The 25,464-nt window shown below is 48.1% G+C and overlaps 1 protein-coding gene across 4 annotated transcripts in view; it reads right to left on the bottom strand.

The window, feature by feature from the left end:
• Positions 1–25,464, bottom strand: part of csmd3a (CUB and Sushi multiple domains 3a) — a 215,391-nt gene that overhangs the window by 109,353 nt on the left and 80,574 nt on the right. For all 4 annotated transcript variants that reach the window (XM_042106397.1, XM_042106395.1, XM_042106396.1 and 1 more), the window contains exons 20-30: positions 24,385–24,600; positions 21,953–22,144; positions 21,172–21,341; positions 20,571–20,727; positions 17,794–17,985; positions 15,297–15,423; positions 14,529–14,731; positions 12,245–12,436; positions 9,714–9,852; positions 8,498–8,682; positions 7,622–7,816 (exon numbers count right to left, since the gene is read on the bottom strand). In XM_042106397.1, coding sequence (XP_041962331.1) covers positions 7,622–7,816; positions 8,498–8,682; positions 9,714–9,852; positions 12,245–12,436; positions 14,529–14,731; positions 15,297–15,423; positions 17,794–17,985; positions 20,571–20,727; positions 21,172–21,341; positions 21,953–22,144; positions 24,385–24,600 — 1,968 coding nt within the window. The remainder of the gene's footprint in view (positions 1–7,621; positions 7,817–8,497; positions 8,683–9,713; positions 9,853–12,244; positions 12,437–14,528; positions 14,732–15,296; positions 15,424–17,793; positions 17,986–20,570; positions 20,728–21,171; positions 21,342–21,952; positions 22,145–24,384; positions 24,601–25,464) is intronic.

Below are 25,464 nucleotides of genomic sequence, written 5' to 3'. Positions count from 1 at the left end.
TGTTTGAAGGCAACTTCTGTGCAGGGTTGGAATAGCTAATGTACACATACTGCACTTATGCATGCATGTACATATTGCATCCACATCACTCCACACTGTCCATAGAAGGAGGCTTTTGATGGCGGAGAGGCCCATCTTCTAAAGTGGGGCACCTTGCACCTGACTCCCCCACCAATCAGACACCTGTCAGTGTTATTAATGACTGCTGTCATGTGTTGACAGGCATGATCACAGAGTATGACCAACACGACTTATCATCCAAATCGACACAGGCTCCACTGAAGAATTATAAGTGCTGTGCCTTCTCATATATTCCTCTAAGTGATGCCATAAAGTATGGATGCACGATTCTAGGCTTAGGATATTTAGGCCGAGACACTACGACATTACAGAAAACATCCTTCGGCATCATTCATTAAAAACCAGCCACTCACATCTACATAATTGGCAAATGTGCCAGTGTCTTCAGAACATTATATTCTTGCGTCTCTTTTTGGAGATTGTTCTCATAGGATAAAAGTGACTCATTAAACGGAGTCTACGGACCGTCCAAAACACTAACCACAGATAAAGACGTGCTGGAGTGTGTGCTCGGTGACAGAGTGGGATCATTAGTCATGAAATGTTTATGATCGCCTTAACATAAACACCGCGGGGGTGGCGGAGAAAGGTGTCAGGCAAACAGGCTCATTGCAGTTTACTACCATAACGTTGTGGTATAACGCCACAGGATTACGTTATATATGAGGCATTTATACGATGAGGGAGTTTGATACTTTAAAACACCCACTGCCTTAGTGTTGAGAGATGACCGCCTCCTGGATCCCTGGGTAGAAAGGGCTCACACTGTACATATCTTTTCAAGACAGAAAAATTGTTCCATTTATGCCACAGGGTCAAAACGAAAAAAAAAAAAGATAAAGCCGTGTCCCAAATCACTGTGAATGGAGAATGTAAAACGGCACGCTCTGTCTCTCTCTAATCATTTTCAGCAGAACTAGAGAAGTAATGTTCTCGCTCGCTCCTTGCTTTCAGCAGAACAGGGGAAGCAATGTCCTCTTGCCTCGCACTGTCACTGAAGCCTTGGAGGCTTCATTTAGTCTCCTCCAATCCCCTCCTCCTTGTGACGTGTGAGTGTGCTGATCCAGGAACAGTGGAGCAGATGTGTTTTACTCTTTTTACTTTGAGAAGGAGCTTCCATGATGCCTCTGACTCTAAATGAAACATGGAGCCTGGCTCACATCCCCGGTGGCCAGCACCGGTAAATTGGTCCTTCGTCTTCTCTAGAATAGAACAGTTGAGGCATGGCCCTCTCTCTTTTTCTCTCTTTTTCGATGACTCTCTCTCTTTCTTACCCAGCCTCTCTTTCACATTCTCTCTTTTCTGTTCTGCTTTGTGTCTCTCGCTCACGGTTTTTCCAGCTACAACACAGTGGATTGTGCTGGATCTTACACCCCTGCGGATCCTCTAAGACAGGTGGGCCCCTACCAGGAGCTGCGTGTTTGCCTGGCAAGAATAATCAGCTGCAGCCTGGCGCCAAAGTGGAGCACCGCACAGATGTCTGTCACACACACACACACACACACACACACACACACACACACACACACACACACACACACACACACACACACACACACACACACACAGGCTGCATCCATTATTAATGGGGGTTCTGTTGTTGTGGAAGAAGCATTAGGCCGGTAATGAAACATATGTAGTGATTGTGCGGGCGCTGGATGACAGATCCTGCAGGCCTGCAGAGAGAGGGTGTGGGGATGAGGGAAAGGCGGGGGGGTGAGTGTGTGTGTGTGTGTGTGTGTGGGGGGGTGTGTGTGTGTGTGTGTGTGTGTGGGGGGGTGAGTGTGTGTGTGTGTGTGGGGGGGTGCTAAGCACGTGCTGTAATTGGTGAGAGAGAGATGAGCGCAGACTGATGCTGGGGAAAACCACCAGGAGCTGAGGTGTCTGCTGCTGCTGCTGCCACTATTCAGCTGCTGCTGCCACTACTCTGCTGCTGCCACTATTCAGCTGCTGCTGCCACTACTCTGCTGCTGCCACTATTCAGCTGCTGCTGCCACTACTCTGCTGCTGCCACTATTCAGCTGCTGCTGCCACTACTCTGCTGCTGCCACTATTCAGCTGCTGCTGCCACTACTCTGCTGCTGCCACTATTCAGCTGCTGCTGCCACTACTCTGCTGCTGCTGCTGCCACTACTCTGCTGCTGCCACTATTCAGCTGCTGCTGCCACTACTCTGCTGCTGCTGGATGTCCTGGGCGTAGCAGTGTCTGGGCATTAGCTCCAAAACACACAGCTCTGGCTGCAATTTCCACCTCCTTTCAAGCTTTGATTATGTATTTGTGTGTGTGTGTGTGTGTGTGTGTGTGCACGTCTCTCTCTCTCTCTCTCTCTCTCTGTGTTTGTGTGTGTGTTTGTATGTGTGTGTGTGTCTGTGTGTGTGTGTGGGCATATGCATGTACATATATCAAACAGCATTTCATGTTTGGAATGTAAAATAGCCTGTGTCTATCACAGTGCACAGCGGGCCTTCCTTGTTGTTTATTAGAGCGGCTGGCGCCTTTCTTGAGCGTCAGTTGAGCAGGCCACATGGCTCCTGCCAAGAGCAATGGTGAACAACCTTGGATAGATAAAAACGCCAAGCAGCGGCATTGTGCTCCTGATCAGTCTAGCTATTTTATATCTCCCATAAAGCCCGGTCAGTGATGAGTCATTAATAAACTCTACTCTCCTATGCTATATTCAGTATGGCCATGATTTCTGAGTGTGGGCATGCTAACACCTAATACTGTACTATCAATTCATCAATAGGGGGCCCGAAGCATTAACGGCTGACTTTTCTAATTTTTAAAGAAACAGCCCGCCATTTTGGTGAAAGGCTGTTGATACAGTAGGTGAGCTCAACAGCCTATCTTGAAGCAACAAGCTGATTGGCTGGAATGGGTTCTATGCACATATTACTTCCGTGTTTGGGTAAGACATTTCCAGTCAGGGAGATTGAATGTCATTTCTGTTAGGTTCTGGAATTCATTGTCTTGGTGAAACGTGTGGAAACTGAGAATAGAGTTACATTTAGCAGACGCTGTACACTGCAGCACTGCAGTGGTGGCTAGAAGTGCCGTCCTCCCGTCTTTGAAATTACACTTTCATACGGTCACATGTCATTGTGATATTAGGTAGACATAGATCCAGGGTTCCCACTCTACTGTAAGTCAGATATAAAATTCCATGACTTTTCCCTTACTTTCCCTGACAAAAAAAACTGAATTTCCATGACCTACTTAGAATGAATCATACAATATACCAACCAATGATTTCAGAGTAGCCGCGTAGCATTCAAGAATCTTTGACTTTTGGGAGAGTAAGAGATGAATACATGGGCATTGAATAAGCAAAGTTAGGCTAACCATAACTACTCAATTCTGCGTGGATATATATTTGCATTATTGTATTTTGGCAAGTAAGAAAATTCCCTGATATTCCATGACTTTGCCCCACAAATGATAAAATTCCATGACTTTCCATGTCTGGAATAGACTCAAATGATATTCCAGAAATTCCATGACCTGTGGGAACCCTGTTTATCGAAGTAACACAAATGTAACACAAACAACGACGATGATGACGACAAAAAATGTTTTTTTTTTTCAGTTTAGGCTTTTTTCAGTTTAGGCTGTTTTGGTGACTAGCACTCCATGGTAGCACATGGTACACGCATCCTGAGATTTCACAGGAAAATGCGTCAGGCTCTTCTGGCCATACAGCCCATTGTTTATGGGTTAGCCCATGGCACTGTGTGTGTTTCCCATTTAGAGAGCCACCACTGTGTATGGCAATCTTTTGCAATGCACACAATGAAAGGCCAGCTAGACGACCACGAGCAGCGATTATCTCACTTTGATAAAGTGTGTATCAGATTACGCTCACAGACTGTACCTTTTAAATGATAGTACACATAAAACAACATCAACTTAAATGAAGTACACTGACATTAAGCGCCAATTGTTGACCGAGCGACCACTCATCATCACACCACTGCTCTCCCTGACGATAATATTTAGTGCAGTCGTCAGGTCTTAGTGAAGACCGCAGGAACAAAAAGGAAAATCTTTAGAAGGGGGGAAAAAAGTTAATGCATACAATTGATCGGCCCGAGCAGCGGCGCTGAGAGGCAGTGGCTTGGCAGGACAGCCCAGTCAATAACTGGCATGGGCCGACCCAGTTGGGTGGGGATGTGTGGGGGTAGTGGTGGTGGTGGTGAAGGGGTTTGGGTTAGGGTGCGTGGGGTTTTGGGTTGGGGTGCGTGGGGGGTTTGGGTTGGGGTGCGTGGGGTTTTGTGTTGGGGTGCGTGGGGGTTTGGGTTGGGGTGCGTGGGTTGGGTGCGTGGGGTTTTGGGTTGGGGTGCGTGGGGGTTTGGGTTGGGGTGCGTTGGTTGGGGTGCGTGGGGGTTTGGGTTGGGATGCGTGGGGTTTTGGGTTGGGATGCGTGGGGGTTTGGGTTGGGGTGCGTGGGTTGGGGTGCGTGGGGTTTTGGGTTGGGATGCGTGGGGTTTTGGGTTGGGTGCGTGGGGTTTTGGGTTGGGGTGCGTGGGGGTTTGAATGGGTGCGTGGGGGTTTGAATGGGTGCGTGGGGTTTTGGGTTGGGGTGCGTGGGGGTTTGGGTTGGGGTGCGTGGGGGTTGGGTTGGGGTGCGTGGGTTGGGTGCGTGGGGTTTTGGGTTGGGGTGCGTGGGGGTTTGGGTTGGGGTGCGTTGGTTGGGGTGCGTGGGGGTTTGGGTTGGGATGCGTGGGGTTTTGGGTTGGGATGCGTGGGGGTTTGGGTTGGGGTGCGTGGGTTGGGGTGCGTGGGGTTTTGGGTTGGGATGCGTGGGGTTTTGGGTTGGGTGCGTGGGGTTTTGGGTTGGGGTGCGTGGGGGTTTGAATGGGTGCGTGGGGGTTTGAATGGGTGCGTGGGGTTTTGGGTTGGAGTGCGTGGGGTTTTGGGTTGGGGTGCGTGGGGGTTTGGGTTGGGGTGCGTGGGGGTTGGGTTGGGGTGCGTGGGGGTTTGAATGGATGCGTGGGGTTTTGTGTTGGGGTGTGTGGGGTTTTGGGTTGGGGTGCATGGGGGTTTGGGTTGGGGTGCGTGGGGTTTTGGGTTGGGGTGCGTGGGGTTTTGGGTTGGGGTACGTGGGGTTTTGGGTTGGGGTGCGTGGGGGTTTGGGTTGGGGTGCGTGGGGGTTTGGGTTGGGGTGCGTGGGGTTTTGGGTTGGGGTACGTGGGGTTTTGGGTTGGGATGCGTGGGGTTTTGGGTTGGGTGCGTGGGGTTTTGGGTTGGGGTCCGTAGGGGTTTGGGTTGGGGTGCGTGGGGTTTTGGGTTGGGGTGCGTGGGGTTTTGGGTTGGGGTGCGTGGGGGTTTGGGTTGGGTGCGTGGGTTGGGGTGCGTGGGGTTTTGGGTTGGGATGCGTGGGGTTTTGGGTTGGGGTTGGGGTGCGTGGGTTGGGGTGCGTGGGGTTTTGGGTTGGGTGCGTGGGGTTTGGGTTGGGATGCGTGGGGTTTTGGGTTGGGGTCCGTAGGGGTTTGAGTTGGGATGCGTGGGGTTTTGGGTTGGGATGCGTGGGGTTTTGGGTTGGGGTGAGTGGGGTTTTGGGTTAGGGTCCGTAGGGTTTTGGGTTGGGGTGCGTGGGGTTTTGGGTTGGGGTCCGTAGGGGTTTGGGTTGGGATGCGTGGGGTTTTGGGTTGGGGTGAGTGGGGGTTTGGGTTGGGGTCCGTGGGTTAGGGTCCGTAGGGTTTTGGGTTGGGGTGCGTGGGGGTTTGGGTTGGGATGCGTGGGGTTTTGGGTTGGGGTCCGTAGGGGTTTGAGTTGGGATGCGTGGGGTTTTGGGTTGGGATGCGTGGGGTTTTGGGTTGGGGTGAGTGGGGTTTTGGGTTAGGGTCCGTAGGGTTTTGGGTTGGGGTGCGTGGGGTTTTGGGTTGGGGTCCGTAGGGGTTTGGTTAGGGGAACATGATATTTGGTGGAGTGGGTGACTGTGAGTGCACTGGCCGATTGGATCCAACCACACCAACAAGGAGGGGAATAGGGTATGAAAAGGTCAACTGTCTGTCTATAAAATAATATAAATATGAAAAATATTTAATAAAGAAATAAGTAAATTAGAAAAGGGAAAAAAAGAAGAAAAATAAATAAATAAATAAACAAACAACTCATGAAGAGTGAGTGGGGTTTTGGGTTAGGGTCCGTAGGGTTTTGGGTTGGGGTGCGTGGGGTTTTGGGTTGGGGTCCGTAGGGGTTTGGGTTGGGATGCGTGGGGTTTTGGGTTGGGGTGAGTGGGGGTTTGGGTTGGGGTCCGTGGGTTAGGGTCCGTAGGGTTTTGGGTTGGGATGCGTGGGGTTTTGGGTTGGGGTTGGGGTGCGTGGGTTGGGGTGCGTGGGGTTTTGGGTTGGGTGCGTGGGGTTTGGGTTGGGATGCGTGGGGTTTTGGGTTGGGGTCCGTAGGGGTTTGAGTTGGGATGCGTGGGGTTTTGGGTTGGGATGCGTGGGGTTTTGGGTTGGGGTGAGTGGGGTTTTGGGTTAGGGTCCGTAGGGTTTTGGGTTGGGGTGCGTGGGGTTTTGGGTTGGGGTCCGTAGGGGTTTGGGTTGGGATGCGTGGGGTTTTGGGTTGGGGTGAGTGGGGGTTTGGGTTGGGGTCCGTGGGTTAGGGTCCGTAGGGTTTTGGGTTGGGGTGCGTGGGGGTTTGGGTTGGGATGCGTGGGGGTTTGGGTTGGGATGCGTGGGGTTTTGGGTTGGGGTCCGTAGGGGTTTGAGTTGGGATGCGTGGGGTTTTGGGTTGGGATGCGTGGGGTTTTGGGTTGGGGTGAGTGGGGTTTTGGGTTAGGGTCCGTAGGGTTTTGGGTTGGGGTGCGTGGGGTTTTGGGTTGGGGTCCGTAGGGGTTTGGTTAGGGGAACATGATATTTGGTGGAGTGGGTGACTGTGAGTGCACTGGCCGATTGGATCCAACCACACCAACAAGGAGGGGAATAGGGTATGAAAAGGTCAACTGTCTGTCTATAAAATAATATAAATATGAAAAATATTTAATAAAGAAATAAGTAAATTAGAAAAGGGAAAAAAAGAAGAAAAATAAATAAATAAATAAACAAACAACTCATGAAGAGTGAGTGGGGTTTTGGGTTAGGGTCCGTAGGGTTTTGGGTTGGGGTGCGTGGGGTTTTGGGTTGGGGTCCGTAGGGGTTTGGGTTGGGATGCGTGGGGTTTTGGGTTGGGGTGAGTGGGGGTTTGGGTTGGGGTCCGTGGGTTAGGGTCCGTAGGGTTTTGGGTTGGGGTGCGTGGGGGTTTGGGTTGGGGTCCGTGGGTTGGGGTGAGTGGGGTTTTGGGTTGGGGTCCGTAGGGGTTGGGGTTGGGGTGAGTGGGGTTTTGGGTTGGGGTGCGTGGGGGTTTGGGTTGGGTGCGTGGGGGTTTGGGTTGGGGTGCGTGGGGGTTTGGGTTGGGGTGAGTGGGGGTTTTGGGTTGGGGTCCGTAGGGGTTTTGGGTTAGGGTCCGTAGGGGTTTGGGTTGGGGTGAGTGGGGTTTTGGGTTGGGTGCGTGGGTTGGGGTGCGTGGGTTGGGGTGCGTGGGGTTTTACGGCGTTACCTTGGCAGCTGGGCAGCGGCCGGCTCCACTCGGGCCGTCCAGTGTCGCCCATCTGGCAGGTGAGGGAGGAGTAGCCCTGCAGCAGGTAGCCGGCGTCACAGTGGAAGGTCACGCTGGAGCCCAGCTTGTAGTCACTCCCCAGCCGAGTGCCATTCATCACCGTGCCAGGATCGAAACACGACTCCCGCAGCTTGGCTTGGGTCCGCCGAGGAAGAGGGAGAGGGAGAGAGAGGGAGAGAGGAAGAGAGAGGGAGAGAGATAGGGAGATAGAGAGAGGGAGAGAGAGGGAGAGAGGAAGACAGAGAGAGAGAGAGAGAGAGAGAGAGAGAGAGAGAGAGAGAGAGAGAGGGGGAGAGAGAGTGCACAAGGGCAGATTAAATGTGAGAAATAAATAAATAAACTGAGTGTGCAAACAGTGTGAGGGAGATAGAGAGACAGAAAGAGGCATAAACAGAGTGAGGGAGAGAGAGAGAGAGAGAGAGAGAGAGAGAGAGAGAGAGAGAGAGAGAGAGAGAGAGAGAGAGTGATAGATTTGAGGAAGGGAGTGGATTGAAAAGAAGTGTGGAGAACCGCTGCTATGCCTTTTTTCTCTCTCTCTCCCCCTCCTGGTTTCATTATCAGTCGACTGGCTTTGTGAGTGCTGTGTGTTCCAGTGAACCAAGCTCAAAAAAAAAAAAAAAAAAAGACTTGGCCTTTCATTTCTGACACAACAAAAGAAAATAAAAAGGACCTGTGATTGAGACCCCCCAACTCCCCTCCGAAAAAAAACCCTCTTGAAATCCTTTACACATTTCTTTATGCTTCCACTGAATAAAGTGCTATCTCTCAGGCCCTTTGTAATGGACATTATTGTTCATGATGGGAACACTTCCATACCTTTATACTCCAGGTGAAAGCCGGTGTAGCTGACGGAGCCATCGCTGCGGAAGGCTATGTGCATGATGTTGGATGTGCTCTCCACCTTCTCTGGAAGCTTGCTGTCCTGAAAGGTCCCGATCAGGTGGCTGCTGCTGCTGCCGTCGTAGATGTACAGGAAGTCGTAGTTTGGCTCGATACTGAAGCTGTAGCGTTCGACAGGAGAAAAGAAAATCACTGATATTATGCAAAGCAACATCCAACACTAGAACTGTAAGAGTCAAGCGGAAAAAGATCCCCATTATTATACATAACGGTGTGAAATGGAGCAGAAGCTTTCAACAATCTTTTCAAGATTAGCTTAGGGTTACAAACTAACACAACACGCGCGGTGCCAGAGACGCACCACACCACATCTGCGCCAGAACAGTAGGTGACAATATGTTCCGGAGGAAACCGCTGCCAAGACTATAAATCCGTTGGTATGTCATGTTATTGTCCCCGGAGATTTAGAGAGGACCCTAGAGCCATACTAAGAGATGGAGGGAGAGAGAGAGGAAAACAGGGCAGAACTGTCTCCTCCGCGCTCTCTCTCAGAGAGGGTAACTCAAGTGGGAGCAGCCTGAAGAGGAGGCATCAGGCCCAGTACCTTGTTCTTCTTAGACACGCAGCACATTGAGATGTGCGGAGAAAAAACAAGACATCCTCTCAATAAAGCACCCCGATAAAGCATCCAATATAGAGATAAGTCAGCCTATGGCTATTCACTCACAGAAAAGAAGTCCCTTAGCTGAAGATCCTAGAGATATCATGGAAGAATATAGAGGAAGTATGTGTATCTGAAGCCAGGGTGAAAATCTATTACTCATAATCATATTACTCATGCTTCGAAATGCCCCTTTTTATGGCATCCGAGCAAGAAAAATAAGTAAACAACTTTTCAAAGAAACACAGCCTGAAATTGACAGCTAGTTCATGCAAAACCAATTTCCCTTTGATTAAATTGACACCCTTGTTTAATGTCTCCACACAGTCCCATCCATCTTTAAACATGAGCACATGCATGACTAGGAAGCTTCGATTTTCATGATTTCACACATTAGGAGCCCTTCAGTAAAATAATATTTGCACTTGGCAGGAGCTCACGGAAAACTCGCCTTCTTCCTCATACCTGCACTGCACACACTGACTCCGGGCCCTGAGGTGAATAAAGCAAATACACCAGGGAGCCCCTCACCTGATGAAAGCCAATGAGATAACGTAGTCCGTGTGCACGGTGACGAACCAGTCGCAGTCCTTGCTGTGTGGATAGGGGTGCGGGTAGTTTGGGGAGAGGATGAACCCAGAGGAGCCAGTCACATTCCCTCCACATGGAGCTGAGGGAGGAGAGGAAGGAGAGGGGGAGGAAAAGAGAGAGAGAGAGAGAGAGAGAGAGAGGGAGGAAAGGTGGAGGTTGGATTTGGTGTCAGGGTAGCGCCAGAGAAAGACAACATAAATCAACATTTGCGACAGAACCGATTAGCTGCCACATTTAACATTCGACTGAACACGCAGGCCCATTCGGGCCTATTCCTGGGAGGGAATATATTCCTAAACTCCTCCTATATTCCTATGAGAGGGCCTAAGTCAGAAAGCCCCCCTTCATCTCACCAGTCAGTTTTAAGGTGTGAAAGGATGTCTACCATGACCAGCCATGACAGCTAGCGTCCAGTCGGTGACAAATGGTCACACTCCGTTGGCGCTGCTCACTGGACATCCCCCCAAATCCCCCCCCCCCCCCCCCCCCCCCCCCCCCCCGGCGGGCGAATCCCCATGGGCCATTACCGCCGTTACTCACTTTCCTCTGCGTTACAGCTGCCTGTCACTCTCTCACACATGAGCTGTCACACACATACACACACACACACACACACACGCACACACGCACATACACACACACACACAGACACACACACACACACACACACACACACGCACACACATACACACACACACACACACACACACACGCACACACGCACATACACACACACACACACATACACATACACACACACACACACACACACACACGCCTCTGAGACAAAGGCCTTAGAAGAGGATGGGTGCTTGGGTGCCTTGGAAGGATCACATTTTACAACGGAGATGGAGCGAGAGCTTTCTGAAGCAATGGTCATTTTGACATGTTACAGAATGGACGCATCCCTCACACACACACGCACACACACACACACACACACACACACACACACACACACACACACACTGGTAATCTGTGTTTTTACCCCAGCTAACACTGAGATGTGTTGTGCCAGATGTAGGTGGCGCGCGACGTGGATACACAGAAGAGGAAGCCATCGAGGAAGCTGTCTCAAGACCAAAATTACATTTCCACCTGTTCCACCATCTGGCTGATGCGCTAGCTAATACAAATCCCAGGCCTCCGGGTATGCCTGCACAAGAAATTCACGACCAGTCCTCAAGAAGACGAATAAAAAGAACATTACCTCTACAGTATGCTACATTCAATTTACTGACATTGTACCCCGAAAGGCTCTCGTGAGACATGAGACGGCAGCCGCAATATAAAACTGAATCTCTGCATACAGTGGCCTACACGTTGAAGGCAAACGCTCAGACAGATTTCGTGTCAGCGGGGCATGAGTGTTTGACTTCATAGTATATAGTATATATACTTTTTTTGATCCCGTGAGGGAAATTTGGTCTCTGCATTTAACCCAATCGGTGAATTAGTGAAACACAAACAGCACACAGTGAACACACAGTAAGGTGAAGCACACACTAATCCCGGCGCAGTGAGCTGCCTGCTACAATGGCGGCGCTCGGGGAGCAGTGAGGGGTTAGGTGCCTTGGTCAAGGGCACTTCAGCCGCGGCCCACTGGTCGGGGCTCGAACCGGCAACCCTCCGGTTACAAGTCCAGAGTGCTAACCAGTGGGCTACGGCTGCCCCTTAAAGAGGGGCTGCTGCACTGGCCGGGAATCGAACCCGGGCCTCCCGCGTGGCAGGCGAGAATTCTACCACAGAACCACCAATGCAATGCATCAATGCAATGCATCAATGCAATGCATCATTGCAATGCATCATTGCAATGCAATGCATCACCAATGCATCATTGATGAACCATCTCCAGTGATTCAGAGCGCTTGTAATCCGACAGGGGCAATGCATGCCTGCTGGGTGTGCGATAGCTTATTGTGAGCGTGGGGACTCTATGGCAGTGGGCCATTCCACCTTTCACCTCTGGAGACATGACCGATGTCTGGAGCCTGTAGAGCACTTCACACTGCTGAAGGTTTCCTCCTCAAGACTGTGTGCAGCTCTAGCGTACCGAGGGCTCCGTTGTGCAAGTGGTGAGGCAACATAAAAGTGTAGATTCTAATGAGTTTTCATGCCCGGGTCAGTGTTATTTGTAGACAAAAATCAATAACTTGCACACAGTATTCCTCATGGACTACACTAGAAAGACATGCAAAATAAGACTTTCGGTTACTGCTTGCTTGCTAATCAATAGCTGTTAGTTTTACCGCAGGGACAGTACTCGCCAAATAACTACCATTGTGCTTGTAGTGATAAACAGTGTTACACGTTTATAATTATGCATACAAATTGGACTGGAGGTTGCACTGAATTACTCGGATTCAGATTAGTTTATTAAAGTTTAAATCTCACACAGTGAGAAAGTTTACACCACATTCAACAAACAAACACTGACTCGAACGATGACATTAAATGCGGCGTAAACTCACCTATGCAGGTGGGGGGGCTGGGCTGCCAGTAGTACCTGTTGTCCACCTGGATGCAGGTGATTTTGCCCTCCCCCTGCAGCTCGTAGCCCGGGTCACAGACGAAATTCACCGTGTCGCCCGGCTCCTTGCCGTCCCCGCTGCGCGTGCCGTTCATGGGTGTGCCGGGGTCCCTGCACGCAGTGGCCACTGAGCCTGATGTGAGAAATGGAACAGATTTAAATACCCAAACGCTCCCTTCACACCATCACAGTGCGACAGCTCATAGTTGTCAAAATCACTTACTTTCCACCGTGACACAATGACACTGAAGATATTTACATTTAAATACATACAGAATTGACTTGTTCAGTGCCATTTTTGAAGGTCCACTATGCAGGTTTAGGTATTTGTGGTGACTGTAGAGAGCTCCCTCTAGAGTTGCAATATATTTATATTTTATTCTGCTGTTGTAAATAACAAACTTCTCATGACTTATCCCCCTGGGCCTGTACAATGAAAATGCTTTTGTTGTGGAGGTGAAGGATTAACAAAAGGCAAAAACTCCAAGCTATATCTACTGACAAGGTAATGTTTGTCGGGCCGTACTTCTTGAAGTTGCATGGCTGGTTTTCTCAGTAGCGACTCGCTACGTCTATGCTTTATATCGTAAAAGCACCAATTACCGGCCCTTTCGTTCAAAAATTCTAAAACAATTAAGTTTTTTAATACTTCAAAATAACATTTGATAAATGAACCTTACATTTTTCAGGTGTGTAGATTTGAACAAAATCTTGTTTGGTTGTTACCGGGGCTTTTACTGCCTGAAATATCCGATTTTATTTACCATGCTCGGAGGTTAGTGCTGGCCTGGTGGGTCACCTATTTTCGACCTTTCTCACGGCACATCAACTGGAGGTCCAAGCGAATTTGTACACACAGCCTTACAACACTGTTTACAGCTCTTCGAGTCACGGTAAAATGTAATTTTTGCTACATAGCTAATTTAGATGCATTTATGGTGTGGGTGCTTGCATTTCTTTAGGAATCCGCCGTCTTGGTTTGTATAGAAATTAATACAGTATTAAGTGACACGTAAGAGGTCGGAAATACGGGGCGGTCGGACGATAGCTATGCTACGTAAACGATCCGTCTATTACAAGTTCGTTTACCATAAAATTGGCTTTGTAAAGGTTATATTAACATATACAGGTGAACATCTTGCATAATGTACCTTTAACTTCTGCATCCATATCAATGAAATGGCCAATAAAATCTTCAGCTATGAGGCTAATACACGGGGGCAGTTAATATGGTATTAATATGGTTTTGTTTTTTTTAACTTGCATAAAACACTATCCTGCGGCTTATACACAATGCAGCTAATACACAAATTACTGTACTGTTCAAGTGAGGGCCTTCTCTATTACACTGAAGTTACAAGTTTGTTTACCATCAAATTGGCTTCGTAAAGGTGAAAATATTGCATAATGTGCCTTTAAATCCCTCTTGAGTGCATACATTGGTTTGTCTGTTAAGGATACATACATGTATCTTTGAAACTTCTGTGCAACAAAGGACTCCTTGGTAGAATTTGAAGGATCGGATTAACATTACACATGTGCTTTACCGTCACACATACAGGTCTATACATATAGGGCTGCTTTCCTATGCATGGATTAAGCCTTGTTATACACTAAAAGGCATGTACATGGATTAAGAACCTTTTGTTTCAATGAAGATTTTCTCTCTTCTCCTGTAATCTAGGACTAGGCTTAGCCCAAGTATGAAAAATCGTAAACTAGCTACAGATGCACACGTGTACAAATCCCACACCCACACACAGACATGAGCATAGAAGATCCATGTACATATATGGGGGGAATGTGTGCATTTACATGCAAAGTCATACATATGATGCACACAAATTCACACACTCACACTGACACAAGCACCGTACGGATGCACTGGTGCACACAAAAAGACTTGTGCGCCCACATCTGAGTTGAGAGATGAGGCAGAAGCTGGTGCACACACATGGGGTGCCCATAACACACTTGTTTGCAGATAAAGTGCATATCCTGTATCTGTCAGACTCCCTGCTTGAGGCACACACACACACACACACAGGCACAGGAATTCGCACAAGTCTTTGAAACCCTTTGCATTGCACTTCTGTCAGAAATCTCCAATATGTTTCACTATCTTTCTTATTTCCCCCTCTATCCCTCCATTTCTCTTCCATTCTCTTTCTCTCTCTCTCTCTCTCTCTCTCTCTCTCTCTCTATGCCCATCCATGGCCACTCACTGGAGAAATCGATGGCGAAGCCCGACTTGCTGATGTAGAAGTCGGTCTCGAACTGAATGGTGACGAGGTTGAGGGTGCTGTGGATTCCGTCGGGCAGCAGCGAGCCGCTGACCTCCCTCAGCAGCATCTCGCTCTCCGGGCGTCCGTCCCACACCTTCAGGATGTCATGGGACGCCTCCGTATCGAAGGCCAGGAACTGCAGGCTGGGAGGCAGCACACCAACACAAAGACACACACACACACACACACACACACACACACACACACATACCCCCCCACACACACACACACACACACACACATCCACACACAAAAAGCACACACACACACACACACACACACACACACACACACACACAAAAGCACATACACACATATACAAAAACAAAGATACAAAGAAACACATGAAGTATTCATTTTTGCTGGAGCTGAACATATGTCAATAATTCATGGAAGTTCAGTTGCAGTTGACCCCCCCAGAATCTCTCAGAATCAATGCCAGCTCTGCTCTTGGGGCCTGTTCAAAAATGCCTAAAGTGGCTTCACACAAACTTTATTGTTCTGCACTTCCTGTGTCTTCTCTGTCATCTTGTGCTTACTCATCAGACCCCCAACTTGCTCCCTCCAAAATCTCTCACTTTTTCCACCTACACCACCCTCCCCTCCATATCCCCTCTCTCTCTCTCACACACACACACACACACACACACACACACACACACAGAGACAGACAGACACACACTCTTTCAACCACTGCAGTGAGCCTACCTGACTGTGTTTCCCGAATCCACCTGAATGGTCCAGGTGCAGCGCAGGTTGTTGTCGTAAGGGAAAGGGTACCCAGGAGACAGGATCCTCCCCGATGACTCGCCCAGGAAACTTCCCCCACACTCGGCTGTGAGACACAAATACACAGAGGATGATTGAGAGACAGACAGACAGAGATATAGAGGGAGACAGACAGAGAGAGAGAGAGAGGGAGACAGAGAGACAGACACAGAGGGAGACAGAAAGACAGACACAGAGAGAGAGGGAGACAGAGAGAGACAGAGATAGAGAGAGACAGAAAGAGAGAGATAGAGAGAGACAGAGCACACACACACACACACACACACACACACACACACACACACACACACACACACACACACACACACACACACACACACTTACACACGGCTGTCACAGCAGATTTGCGCGGTCTTCTATCTTTGGCGATACCCATCAGAAGCGCTCAGCAGTGACAAATAATCATGTGTTTGTCAGCAGCGCCACTCTGCTGCGTGCCCTTTCAGACTGGAGATGTCACCACTGCGGCATCATTAGTGCCATACTTAGGTATGTACAAACACACTGTGGCTAAATAGGCCTCTCCATCAACGCATTAATTAACTTAAACAGACTGTCGCAAAAATGCATGGCGTCGACTTTTATTGTGAAGGGTGGGTATAAGGGGTGTGGGGTTAGCTACTGATGAAGGCCCACACATACCAATGACTCCGAGATCAATGATCACCAGCGAGCCGGGCTGAGCAACAGCGAGCGATATTACTGGAACACTATTATGCAAAAGGGAGATATTATCAAAAGAGCATAATCACCATTACAATAGCAATTTCTACACTCTGATATCAAAACACTATTAAAAACACAAAAGCGCTCAGAGGTTCCTTTTCTCCTTCTTTTCTTCTAATGGGCAGTGTTGCTGCGCCCATGCTGCTAATGTCTACTTCTTCTTGCATTATGCCCATACATTTGCTCGTTTGAGAAATGTTCTAGCCAGCCCAAATTGCATGAAATTATTCATCATCTTTTTTTTCTCTCTCTCTCTCTCTCTCTCTCCTTTTTTCATGGATTCGTGGGGTATGTGTTGACTAGTTCTGGTTACAATCCACTCAAATGGAAAGTGCAGAGGGACACATGGAAGGGTGAACGTCAGTCTAGCTTGGCAGACTGGGCTCCCCCCACATCTTCCTTTCTGTTGGAGCTGCAGTCCTCCACCTGCACTTGAATTATTCATTTCCAAAAACTTGACGAGCATCCCTCTCTCTCCATCTTCACCAGAGACACAACATGGAAACGAATGCCACTCGCATCTGCAGGGTTTGTTTTTGAATGAAATATTTAACCCCCCTCAAAAAAGAAAAAAAAAGAGAGAAAAAGAAAAATTGGCCCTGAAAGAGAGGGGAGGGGGGGTGGGACGTTATTCCCAACAGAGCGTGCTATCATAGCTACATGGCCTGGAGCCAGGCCCCCAGCCAGAGGTGATTTCTGTCGCCGGGCAGTTCCACACCTGCGCACACTCTTTAGGGAAAACACTTATGCCCAGTGATGTTTTTGCTGCATTAGGGAACAGGTGCACACACACACACACACACACACACACACACACACACACACACACACACACACACACACACACACACACACACACAAACACACACATACACTGGCCGTTGCGGCAACGGGCAATTGGGTTGTGTTGCCTATAGAGCTGGAGGGAAAACAGTTTGAGTGTTGCCTCTGATGACACGTAACCTGCTCGTTTTGGAATATTATTGGAAATCAATTGGATTCAATCGTGAGAGGCAGAGAGAGAGAGAGTGGGTGTGCTGCGACCGGCAAAAAACGACTGGCCATGCCAGCTGATGGCTGGGGCTTTGCCCAACACTACGAGGTATTTGTTAAAAAGAGACAATTCATTAGATGCCTATTAATTTCACATCACGTTAAACTTCCTTCGACCTAAACATGCATACACCTTCAAGTGTTAAAAGATGCATTCATCAGCAGATCTAAAGATCTTAACAGATAACACTGCATCTCATTTATTGAAAAAAAGAGAATATATTATAGAAAAGCACATTACAGAAAGCTTGGCCGTGTCCCTCTGTAGGCATAAAATCTCTTCTTGTGACTCAGCGAGCTTGTCTAGTACGCACACAGCCTGACAGTATATCCAATGCATACTACTGTCTGTGCGGATAACAAAAACAAAGCTAGTTTGGATGTGTAAATATGTTCCCACATTAGTTCCCCGTAACTACTTCAGCCTAAAGCACAAATCCAAACAGAGGCGTGTGTTAAGAGCACTGCACATTATACCAAGAGCAGAGCGAAAACACAAAAGCGCAGCAGGAACCGTATTCCTCTTTTAACAAGGCCCAATTAAGGAGAAGTCCATGTCGTGCTAAATCCAGAGGATTAGCGCGCTGCGTAGCTGCCGTGGCATCAGGGGTGCTGTCTGCATATCAATGGGCCTCACCTATGCAGGACGGGAGCTGGTGGTCCCACGTGCGGCGCTCGCCCGTCATGCATCTAAGGATGCTGCTGCCATGGAGACGGTAGCCGGCGTCGCAGCTGTAGGTGATGGAGCTGCCGGCGAAGTGGCCCTGGTCACTGACTTTAGCGCCGAACTGGGGCACGCCCGGGTCGTCACAGTGGGAGAGCTCGAAACCTTTCACACAAAAAAGAGAGGGAGAGAGAGCGAGAGAGAGGGCGAGAGAGAGGTGGGTGAAAGAGGAGAGAGGGGGAGACATTTGCATCAGCTGCACAAAGACACTGACAGACTACCTATTCCAGCAGAACGGAGATGCCAAGCACTCAGCAGGGTGTGTATGTGTGAGTGGTGTGTGTGTGTGTGTGTGTGTGTGTGTGTGTGTGTGTGTGTATGTGTGTGTGTGTGTGTGTGTGTGTGTGTGTGTGTGTGTTCATGTGCAAGTGTGTGTGTGCGTGCATGTGCAAGTGTGTGAGTGTGTGTGTGAATGTGAACCACATGCTGCTTGCTCCAGCCTCTCTGCCAGTGCAACCTGTAAGTGGTACAAACGAGATGTAATGTAATTTCCTGTGTTTGGCGTTTCCAACATTAAAGGTAATTACAGAGAATACCAGAATAAATAATATCAGTTAAGTCATTAAATCTTAATTAGCAAAATAATGACACGGCTAATTAACTCATTAGGAGTGAGTTTGAGGGCACACAGCATAACGTACACACAGGGCTACTCGGGATTAGTCTCTGTGAGAGACTACAGCCGTAGGACGAAAAGAATAGAGTGCTGTGTATAATGGATGCCAGCTAGCATATCTGTGCGTGTGGAACGTTGGTAAACCTCACTCCCCGATGCCTCAAGAGCAGTGCTGGCATGAGAGCTGGCAGCCGAGGTTTTTAGCTCGATTGTCAGCACGCTCGACTCCAGATCCGAGGTGCTGCTATTCGAGGGTTCTAGTCCGGGCGTGTGCAAGGGATGAATCGCGTAAGTTACAAGAGCAACAGGTGTGATAACGAGTTGTGATGAAACAGTAATAGCAATGCATTGAGTTCTGACTTCTTTCGACTGAGCGACTAAGATTCTTTTCTTTCAAATGTGTAGTGTACTAACAATTAGAGTCAACTACTCATTATAGAGCGTGCTCGCTGTGGTGTGGGGAGAGAGGCATTAGAGCAGGTCGTGCTGCAAAAACAACAAGTCTTAACATCGATAACACGGTTAGGCAGTGAGCACCTGCAGTACCTCCTAGAATTCCAACCGTAATCTATCGATCAGCTGTACTTATGTCGTTTATTTGCTCCAGTCCTTATTTTCACTGGCTGTGTGTCAGCCCAGGCGACGTGCATGTGGTCATTCTGTCCAAGCCTCGCTGGTAGCCTTGGCGCTGCATGCCCCGTCAATCATTTGGACAAATCTCCATTGCGGGCTCCCATATCATTTTTGTCACGACATGGCCCAGATAATTACAGGCCGTCTGACTGGGAGCCTCGTCACCCGCGGCGAATACGCCAGCCCAGGGAGCTGTATTTCTCCCCTTTTCCTCATGCCAAATGTTATGACAGTCTTACAAGAATCACAAGCAGTATAAATTACAACAGTTAGAGGCTCCATTAAGAAGATTACATCTACACTTTCCTCTGGGGGAGGGGGTGGGGGTGGGGGGGTGATGAGGGTTGGGGGAGGGGGTGGGGGGGTGATGAGGGTTGGGGGAGGGGGGGGGTGATGGCGGTGGGGATGAGCAGAAGAGGATGAGGGAGATTTGTGTTACAAAGCTGGTGCTGTCTCTTGTTTAAGACCAGGAGCCAACTCCTCCAACCTTGGCATTCCCCAGGACCACCCATAAATCACAGATCAATCAATCAGTCCAGATTCATGTAGCACTGCAAGCTTGAGCAGAGCTTTCAATGGTTCTGACAAAAAAACCCTCTGGTAAGGCTAGCAGATAATCATCTGGTAAGGCTAGCAGCTAATCATCTGGTAAGGCTAGCAGATAATCATCTGGTAAGGCTAGCAGCTAATCATCTGAGAGGGTCAGCACGGGGTTGTTTTTTCTTCAGAGAAGAGCTGCTTTCCCCAGGAATCAGGATGTACTGACATAATTTAAAAGTCATGCTAGTCGTTCTCTGGCCGTTTGTAATGGGCTGTAGACTACAGCCTGTAGTTCTAATCAGACATCTATTAGGAAAGGATCATTCTCCCAAATCAACACGTACATAACACAGTGGTGGAGAGGTTAGAATGTTCTCATTAAGGCTAATGACTAGCTCAGTTACTTGATTATTATCCTATAATCTTTGCATGTTGCCCTTTCAGTGTAACACTCAAAGTTTGCTTGCACCTTGTGCCTATAAGCACTAGCTCTCAGGAGGAAAAAAGCAATTATTTCTCCAGAGAAAAACTATGGACGCTCTATTAAAATCATTAAGTGGTTCGGATTTAGGGTCAATCTGAAATGGAATTGAATTTCACAGGTCAGTCTTTAATGAAGTGGAACACAGTGGGGGAGAGGCAGGAAACAGAGAAAGAGAGAAAGAGAGGAAGAGAGAGAGGGAGGGAGGAACATAGGAGTAGACAGAACGAGAGACAGAGAGAATGATAAGTAGAGCTTAAGTCTTAAGAGATGATTCAGAGACTTTCAGAGACTTCTTCATGGAAAAAGATCAGTCCTTCCCTCCCTTCGAAAAAAATACAAATAGGTTTTAAGAGGAATAACTGAAATTGAATCCAGGTGCTTGACCTTGGCAAAGGTGGAGTCACACGGATAACTCACTGGAGTAAATGAGCTTGAAGCCTTGAGCAGTGGAGTCCTGATCAGAGTAGAACTCCAGCCAGAGGTGATTGGACGTGCTGGTGAGAGACACGCCCACCATGGTCGTCCCTGAGAACGTGCCAAGGACGTCTGCAGAGTTTTCTTGACCATCGTAGAGCTGGGAAAGATAAGACAAGTCTTTAACACCAAGCTACTGTATGTGGAATCTATACCCCACGGCTTTGTCAAGACCGTTGATCGTTGGAATATATTTTGTATGTGTCGTCTAAGAGTTAGATAGATATCTGCTTAGTTGGACCATCCACTGAATTCATGTATGTGTTCCACAATGTATCACTGTATTCTGACTAAGTTATTTCTATATATGTTATAAAAAAGGATACAAATTCCTTTTTCCAGTTGTTAGGTTGTGTAGCTGAAACTCTTTTCTATCATACACTTAGCACTTTAAGCGCCAAGAGTAGACATTTGCACTGAGCTACTCCATTCAAAAACAGAGCCTTCATTCAAGATCTTGACCCATGTGCTGGGTTCAATCAGTGAAGGCCGCTGTTAAAATAAGCCACTTCGGTTGAGCCCTGCTTGCGTTTGTTCTGCTTACCTTGAGGATGTCACCTTGGGCAAGATGAAAGGAGCTGGCAGAGATGTTGATGCCTTTCCCCGTCTGGACCTCCACACTGTAGATGCACTCATGGTTGTTGTCGTAATTCATGGGGTAGTTGGGTGACAGCAAAACGCCAGCGTTGTTGGAAACGGTCGAGCCACACTCGGCTGAAGTGAACAAGGGCAAAGAGGGTTTTATGAGAGCCGAGACAAGAGTTTTACGGCCAAGTTGGTGCAACTTACTGATAGCAAGTCCATTAAGTCTTTCGCAGGGACACCTTTTGATCGTGGCAAAACGTTTTAATAAATATCTGCTGGGCTTTACAAGAAACATGACAATGTAGATAAATAAGTATGAGGTGAAAAAATATTCCCATGAAAGTTTTACTGCGACTGCAGATTCCTTATAATGTGTGGCACTATTTCACTATGGACAAACTGCAAAAAACTATTTGTCTTGCCAAGTTTGCTCATCTTGAATAAGTTCAATAGAACACATATTTATCTTGACATGAAAATAATGTTAATTTTTAGTTTTAAGCTAATACTTATCATAACATTTATCTCATTTGGATTTTTTGGTAAAATATTTTTCTCAAGTCAAGATAAATATACACTGGTGAATAAATGCCATATTGGCAAAACATCTTGGCAAAATGAACATTTCTTTGCAGCGTATGATTACCCACACATGGCTGTCATTCAACGGGCCTCCCCCATCATGGAGTGGTTGGCTGGGTGGTTAAGTGAAGGCAAAGGAAAGCAGGCTGACCACGTACCCACACACCTTGGCAGAGGTGCGCTCCACACACGCCGACCGCCACCCAGGCACGTGATCTCCCGCGGCCCCTGCAACCGGTAGCCGCTCTCGCACGCAAACACCAGCGCGTCGCCGATGCCCAGGTGCCCGCCGCCACTGTGCCAGCCAAATTTGGGCACGCCAGGGTCTTTGCACGGTTCCAAGTCGTACTCTGAGGGCCAAACAAAACAAGAAGCAAAGTAGGCAAACGCTCCCTAAGTGACTCGCTTCGATCTTTCTTGTTTATTTATTTGTTTGCACTTTTGCCACTGTTTGCATTGTTCATCACTGTCAACGCGGAGTGTTGAAACGGGCAGTGGCCATGACGGCATACACATCATCCCAAATCTGTCAGACACACTAGAATTACACTTAGCCATTACACAGCTGAAATCCCCACGCTGGTGGTGGCCATAATCGCGTCGCGGAGTGCGAAACGAATGACGCTACATAGCCAAAGCTCAGAGGGCAAACCGTGAGGCCCCGCGTAGCCTGAGGCGCCGATTATGGCAACACCAAGCCAAATCAATTACATATATTGTTTTCCAAATTTTTGGCCCATTTAATGCGCGCGGCTGATGAGAAAACATTTGAGCATTGTGCAACAACAGCTGGGGCTTGAAACGAGTTGCCCATGGCAGCGACGCCTTTGTCGCTACATTTCAAGGCCTTTCTGATGTTGATATTCAGGAGCTCTCTCTCTCTCTCTCTCTCTCTCTCGCTCTCTCTCCCTCTCTCTCATGCTCTCTCTCTCTCTATCCTGTGGATAAATGGTCATTGAATATGCATTATCTGGGTAGGCCATGCAGCTGTTTCTCTGTAGCCTGCTGCCCTAAACATGATTTTCCTCCCAATAAACTACACACAACCTGCATGAGTTGGATTGTTTCTCTCACTCTCTCACTCTCTGCTCTCTATTTATCTATCTCTCCATCTATGCCAGCACACCAACTGCTCTGTAGCGTTATATTTCCAAGATGATTTCAGCTAATCACAGTCCTGCTCACAGCTCCTGTTCCCCCTCCCCATAAACCACACACAGACTGCATGAGTTGGATTGTTTCTCTCACTCCCTCTCTCTTTGTCTCTCACTCTTTCTCTCTCTCTCTCTCTCTCTCATCTCTATCTATCTGTCTGTCTCTCCTCAGCGACGGGGACAGTAGCATTGCTCCGACTGCACTGTGACACATATTTACTAGATGATTTCAGCTAATCACGGTTGTGCTCACGGCCAGGGGAGAGACAGTGCAGGGGTAAGGAAGCCTGATTTTCATCTAAATTATCTTAATAAAATCAAGGGATTTTAGGGTGTCTCTCTGTTCCCTCCCAATCACCAGGGTGTGCAGAGGGGCCATCCTTAGGACCCCCTTCTCCTGCCTTATGCACTGCTGATTATGGCCCAACATGTACAGGCCTGTCAATCTCCACCGTGTTTAATATCTGGCAAGGGGGATGAGAATAGTTTTAATCAGCAATCCATATTATGTAAATTTCAAAGCCATAGCCCCTGATTATTTCATGGGTATTCATTGGATCCAACCGCATAATGAATGTAGACTCTCTCTTGGCAAACAAAAAAGATGATAAAAAAGAGGGATAAAACACTAGGTGGGCTCCCACATATCTCTCTCTCTCTCTCACACTCTCTCTATTCAGTTCAATTTAAGAAAGCTTTATTGGCATGAACGTTTCAGTAACATTATTGCCAAAGCTAAATTTCATATACATATGGACAAATATGCTTAAGAGAATTGGGAAATTAGGTAAGACTATCTCTCTCTCTCTCCCTCTCTCTCTCCTTCTCCCTCCTTCGCTCTCTCTCCCTCTTTCTCTCCTTCTCCCTCCTTCCCTCTCTCTCTCTCTCTTTCTCTCTTCCTCCCTTCTCCTCTCTTCCTCTTCGTGTTCCTTGTCTTCCTCCTGCTCATCCTTGTACAATCATGGTTTCTACTGTACTCGCTGGGCTGCTTCATAGGGGGCAACAAGAAAGGGGTCTAAAAACGGTGCAATTACCCAGCAAAAAGGTGCCTCTGTGGCGCTGAGCAGCGCTGAGCGGCGGGGAGCGTGAACATGCGCGCGAGCGTGCGAGCGAGGCCCCCGAAGCCCCAGCCTGTTTCATTAGTGAAGCAGCACCTGCAGGGCAGGCGGCGCCATGCGGGGGACGACGGAAACTCCACCTCGGCTCGCCAGGCTGCTTGTTTTCTGCCTGTCGTACCTTCTTTTCACGGCTCGGATCGATTCTCAATGGACAAGAACGGGGCTGATGAAAGATGGCCACAATGTAGCCGGTGACTTTGTCAGAGTGTGGTTATGAGTTGTGTGTCAGTGCGTGTGTGTGTGTGTGTGTGTGTGTGCGTGTGTGTGTGTGTGTGTGTGTGTGTGTATGTGTGTCTGGACATGTCCTCCTTCTCACACCTGAGAAAGAGATGTTGAAGCCCTGGAACGATATGGAGAAGTCGGAGATGAAGCGTAGCTGCGCCCTGAAGTTGCCGTAAAGACCGGCGTTGATGGATGGGGGGCGCTGGGAGCCGGTGAGGCGAGCCAGGGGTTGGGCGAAGCTCCCGTTCTCCGTCAGCAGCAGGTAGTCGTGGTGGTCCTCCAGATGAAAGGTGTGGAACGTGAACTGCACCCCTGGGACCAAACAAGAGCCATAAATTACAACCTGCTAGACCTAGACCTACCTACAGTAACAGTGAAAGTCAGTGTTTTATGACTGCTTTTCCTAACCATAGTCCTTTAAAGAGGACTATTTTATATTATATTATATTATATTATATTATATTATATTATAGTATATTATATTATATTATGGTACAAGTGAGATTGGGATTGGTAATGGATATCCTCACTTATGCCCAATTCGAAATTAATAAAGCGTTCGCCATGATTTAACTGTTGTATTTTATATCATATTGTATTATTTAAATGTAGAGCATATCTAAAGGTTTTCTCTAGTGAAGCATATTATAAATACCATTCAATGTCCTCTCTAATATTAGCTTTACCTTTCAGCTAATAAAGCAGAAAAGGAGCCCGGCCTAACCGCTGCTTCCGACGGCCCATGTGAATGTGTGTGTGTGTGTGTGTGTGTGTGTGTGTGTGTGTGTGTGTGTGTGTGTGTGGCTTTAGCAGGCATGTCCAGGGCCCTGAGGGCCACTCCACTGCTCCTGAAGGGAGTCACACTTAACGGCTAGCCCAGATGGGCTGAGTATGTGCACTCAGTGCAAGAGTGTTCGCCCAAAAACCATGAAAGCTAATGTAGCTAACGCTAAAGGCTCCTTTAAAAACCACCACCCAATCACTATAAAATCAAAACCAGATGGCATTTGATGGTGTCTACAATACATAACACGTGGTTCCATCATTATATTCAGTATGGATACTCAGATATGTTTTCTTTAATATGCAATTTTAAAGAAATTAAAATAAGCAATTAAGTAGACACAATATCGCTCCCCATTGCAAGTATCAGGACCAAAGCCCTACTGCTTTCCC

Source organism: Alosa sapidissima, chromosome 10 (genome assembly GCF_018492685.1).
Source record: "Alosa sapidissima isolate fAloSap1 chromosome 10, fAloSap1.pri, whole genome shotgun sequence".
In the NCBI taxonomy this organism is placed as follows: domain Eukaryota; kingdom Metazoa; phylum Chordata; class Actinopteri; order Clupeiformes; family Clupeidae; genus Alosa; species Alosa sapidissima.
The sequence above is the reverse complement of the archived record's forward strand: the minus strand, read 5'-3'. Positions and strand labels throughout refer to the sequence as shown.